The sequence below is a fragment of the Gavialis gangeticus genome, unplaced genomic scaffold (genome assembly GCF_001723915.1).
Source record: "Gavialis gangeticus isolate Ggan-Ray unplaced genomic scaffold, GavGan_comp1, whole genome shotgun sequence".
NCBI classification, from domain to species: Eukaryota; Metazoa; Chordata; order Crocodylia; family Gavialidae; genus Gavialis; species Gavialis gangeticus.
The window spans coordinates 18,152,939-18,157,801 of record NW_017729009.1 but is presented as its reverse complement, the minus strand read 5'-3'; the positions used below and the strand labels follow the sequence as shown (position 1 = coordinate 18,157,801).

The window sequence follows — 4,863 nt, the reverse complement described above, 5'->3', positions numbered from 1 at the left end:
TCTCTCCCAACTTAACCTGTGCCCCCCTACACACAGCCACATGCCCATGCCCTGCACTCACAACCCCGCTACATGTACATCCCTCAGCACACCCTATTGCCCACCCCAACCATACCTTACACACAATATACAAGAATAAGACTTTATTTTTGAGTTACTATGCAATCACCTTTATATATACTATACAGACACAAATCATGACAAAATATTTTTTGTAATGGAATTAAAATAGTATATATTAGAATTTGTAATAGAATTAAAGTAGTATAGTAGGTGTTCTATACTGAGCGTTATTAGCTGCTTTACTGCTGTTTTGTTTTTGTTGGCATCTGAGGTCCTGCGAATTTTCAAGTGTTAAAATGGGGTCACACTGGAAAATAGTTTGGGAAGCATTGGGTTAGATCCTATCTGAATTGGCCAGGAAAATGTGTAATCTTCCTGCTACGAAGAACTGTGTGCAAGCTTGTTTTTTTCTAATTCTAACGGCTTCCAAGTGTGGTAGGGCATAAAGATACTGTGCACTTTTCACAAGAGCAGGAGTGCTGTGGTGCTGTGGCCAAGGTTCAGTTAAGGGAACTGCATTTCTCCCTAAACTCCCCACACAGTTTAACTGCGTGTTCCCCTTTTGTCCAGTCTTAGTCTGGTTTCTACAGTACTGCTGCATTCTTCATTGTAGATGCCTGAATCTGAGTGGAATATGAAATATTGCTTTTGTTAACATCATTTCATAAAGCCAGAGCGAGTCAAAAATGTTAATTGGGGGGGGGAAAGAAATTTCACATAATTCCTCCTTTTCTCTAGACCAGCTGTATGGGATCCTACAGGAAGGAAGATGCTAAATAGAATATAGTTTACTGTTTATATAGCTACAGTTGCTGCATTATTTTTTGGATGCTTGGGGAGATGCATGGGATTACTGTGCAATATTTTCTTTCACCCTACTGATAAAAGATCCATTCAGTTTTCACCTCTGCTTCTTCCTGTTCCCATTGCCTCATGATCTGACTCATCTCTCCTGCTGTTGAATTTGGAGGCAGATGAGCTTGGAAGCGAGTGTGAGGGGTGTATCGCAGCACAGCCACATAGAAGCACAGAATTGCCGGTTCTGTGAGTCTATGGATGTCTCCCTGGAAAGAGGCAGTGGCCCTCTGAGTGGTGTAGTACGTCTTGGGAGGAGTTAAGACTACAACCATGATTTTGCAGTGATGCATCTTCATTTTTAAGTTTTCACTTTTCTTTCCTTTCCTTTTCTCCAGTCATCTTTCTTCTGCTGTCTCTAAGAAATACCTAGAAAGAAGGTTTTGGGAAGGGCCATACTAATGTGATTTCAGTTTTAGTGTCATGGAAGCAAAAGGGCAGTTGCCCAGTAATATGCCTCAAAGGTATTTTTGCCTTTTCCTCTTCCCCCATAGGCTTCTTAGAGTTCCTGTCTAAAACAACTAAATATCTTCTTTTCTTTGCACCTTTTCTTCTGTTGTTGCTTTTTCTTTCTTTCTCCAGTTTCTGAGTCTATTTTTTCTCTCCTGATCTGCCTTCAGTATCCTGCTTCACATCCTGTTCTTTGACCTACCACTTTCCTTTCCCTTATACTTTTTTCCCTCTTTTGTATTTTTTACATTTAGAAAGCAATAGCGTTCAGGCCAGCCCCCCCTCACCTTAGCAGCGCTAGAAACTTTACAGTTTTGTGAAAGTCTGTGGGTCTTGACTAATTCTAAAGGATCTTTATATTAATTATTGGGTGTCTCTTAATTTAGATGTGACTGCTATCATATTTGTGGTGGCCAGCAGTAGCTACAACATGGTTATACGAGAGGACAATCAGACCAATCGGCTTCAAGAAGCACTAAACCTCTTCAAGAGTATCTGGAACAACAGGTCCATGAATTGAAGTTTGATCATTAATTTCATACACGCTTGTAATCCTGCATTATATTTATGAAGTTAAACTTTGTTACAAGATGGCCCATTTTCTGCTTGATGTGGCCCAGTCAATTGTCTTTAATCACTACAGTAGGACTGTTTATATTAACACTGTTATACTCTAATTAAAACTACAGAGGATAGAAAAACGGTAATCATAAAGTAGTTAGGAAGAGGATTTGGCAGAAATTGTTGTAGTAATTGATTATAGTCTCTAAAGCAGCAGTTCCCAATCTGTGGTATGGGGCCCAGCAGTGGCACGTGTTAACAGATTTATTATACTTACTTTTATATGACAAAAAATTGCTGATGGCAGTTAAGGTTGTATCATTTTCAATTGGTGGTGCGCAATCTGGCAGAGTTTGGGAACCGCTGCTCTAAAGTGTAGTCCATTACGTTTCTTTGAATTTTTTTAATCCCAGGTACATTATCTAACAGTGTTTTCCTCCAACTTTCTGCAGGTGGCTACGGACCATTTCAGTAATTCTTTTCCTGAATAAACAGGATTTGCTAGCAGAGAAAGTTTTGGCAGGGAAATCCAAAATTGAAGACTACTTTCCAGAATTTGCTCGCTACACTACACCAGATGATGGTAAGAACATTTGTCTCCTTTTAGCTGAGCTGTATCATAAAATTAGGGCTTCCCTGAGCTGTAGTGTGTGTTAATTGCACGTAGAATTTTTCTTGGATTCTGCTGCAGTTCATTTTGAGTTAAGCAAACTTCTGAAATAAAAGGGGTTACTTTTCAGGTAAACTGCTATGTCAAGTGTTTACATACAAAGAAGGGACTTTGTCATTTGGGCCTATAAACAAAAAAATATTTATCATCTCTGCATGCTGTCATTTTATTCCATGCTTTGAGGTTGGACTGCACTGCAGCCTCAGAGTAATGGTGGCTTGTCACACTACTCAGAGGTGCAGGATAGGGGGGGCGTTGGTGGGTTTTGACAGAACTAGAGTTTATTTGTCCTTTTCCCTGAAGTGGTTGGTAGCAGAGAGTTCGGATAGGAGTGGTCAAAAGGTCTGTCTCTTTAAAGGGAATCTCTAAGAAAGCTTCATCTTGTAGGATTGTATGGTCCTTTAGCAATATACTTATTATAGCCCATCTCTTTTTTGATAATCAGTCTTTCTTTGCTTGCAAGCAGACTAATGCAGCTCAATCCAGTCAGTGGTAGTAACACTTAAATGGTGATACAGATTACCTGTTGGTTCCTTGCAGAAAGCTATATTTACACTAGTATTTCGTGAAATACTGATATTGTGGGCATTGGAATTCCCTTGCTTTCCTGGAGGTGTTTTTGTTTGTTTTAACTAATAATCTGTTTTGCCTAATAATCTGTATTGAGAAAGTTATTCCTATTGCATTTGAGTAGAAAGCAAGAGCTGATTCAAAAAGTGTATGGTCCTTTGGTAAGTAATGATTTTTAAGACTTGTTGCCTAAAAACTTATGCTTTAACAAGACACTTATTGTATTATTATTGTTGTTAATCAGCAACACCAGAGCCTGGTGAGGATCCCAGAGTTACAAGGGCCAAGTATTTTATTAGAGATGAGTTTCTTGTAAGTAATTATTTTCCTTGGTATTACTTATATATGGTTTTTACCATACACTTAACTGTTTTACTATCACAGTATTGCTAGCCTGCTTTTTTCCAGTGTTTCATATTTAACCCTTGCACTGCTTAACTGTTCAGGTAGGGGTCGGTAGAGCTTTACGGAGGTTGTAGTTAAATTATTCAAAAGCAAGGCTTTTTAAAATAAGATAATCAAATTCTCAGTTGGGGAGAATCAGTAATCCTTAAACTGGGGGAAATGTGTGAAATCTTTCCTCCATTGGCATTGGTGGGGATTGGATTTCACATAGTATGTCATTTCTAAAAGGAGAGGTGGTTCAAGTCAATGTAACAGCCGCTGAATATTGGCATTTCCCCTTCAGTTTTCATCACCTCACTGCTCAGTTGATACTTTGAATATAAATGATTTGTTTTACATATTTTACAAATACCAGAAATGGATTTCATTGCTATGTAGATACAGAGTAGTGTGCCAAAAATTGGGACTAAAGTACATTGAACAAAACAAAATACTGAGACAGACTGTGGGTTGTAAAGAGGGGCTAATGGTTCACATGTTGAGGCAAAATTCAGTCTGCTGCATGCATAAATTGTTGGCTAAATCCCCAACAGTGGCACATAAACTTTTCCTATAAGTATAATTTGGTGAAGTCCTCTTATTTTGTCGTTCTGTTGCAGTCCCGAGCATTCAACACCCTTCTCCACATGCAGCCCTTTATCCTACAAGTTATATCCTTTGGGGGAAATACTAATCTCATTGAAGTGCAGGAAAGTTTTGTCTCTGACTTGACTGGAATAAGGATTTTCCCCTTTGAAAACACAGCATGTGTACATGCATGCTTACAGTCAGCTGAGGCTTGGAAACATTGCTTTTTCCACTCAGTGTATTTTAACACAGTTTTTCTGTATTGTTCATACAGAGAATCAGCACAGCAAGTGGAGATGGAAGGCACTACTGCTATCCTCACTTCACATGTGCAGTGGATACAGAAAACATCCGGAGGGTTTTCAATGACTGTCGGGACATTATTCAACGGATGCACCTTCGCCAATATGAGTTGTTGTGATGGAGAGCGCTTTTTTCTGTGTTTTGGACTCCTTATTCCTTATTAAAAAGAAAAACAAACAAAAAACACAAAATAAACAAAAACAAAAAACCCTTGCCCACATAGGGTGGAAGAAAACTGTTGCAGTCTCCCTCTGATTTGCACCCCTCGACTTTTTTTTTTTTCCTTGCTGGACAGTAGCAGCACTTCTAAGCTTGCTTGTGTCCCCCTCGGACAGTTGGAGATGGCCCCTAAACTTAAAGGCCGTTTCCTTGGGGATTCCCTAACACTGTTATTAACAAAAAAAAAAAAAAAAAAAAAA

The 4,863-nt window shown here is 39.0% G+C and overlaps 1 protein-coding gene across 1 annotated transcript in view; it reads left to right on the top strand.

Annotated features, from left to right (window-relative positions):
* GNAS (GNAS complex locus) overlaps nt 1-4,611 on the top strand; it is a 124,604-nt gene extending 119,993 nt beyond the window's left edge. Inside the window, exons 9-12 of the mRNA XM_019509761.1 lie at nt 1,755-1,875; nt 2,382-2,512; nt 3,414-3,481; nt 4,416-4,611. Of these exons, the coding sequence (XP_019365306.1) occupies nt 1,755-1,875; nt 2,382-2,512; nt 3,414-3,481; nt 4,416-4,562 (467 nt within the window). The 3' untranslated portion in view covers nt 4,563-4,611. The remainder of the gene's footprint in view (nt 1-1,754; nt 1,876-2,381; nt 2,513-3,413; nt 3,482-4,415) is intronic.
* Nucleotides 4,612-4,863: the final 252 nt, after the last annotated feature.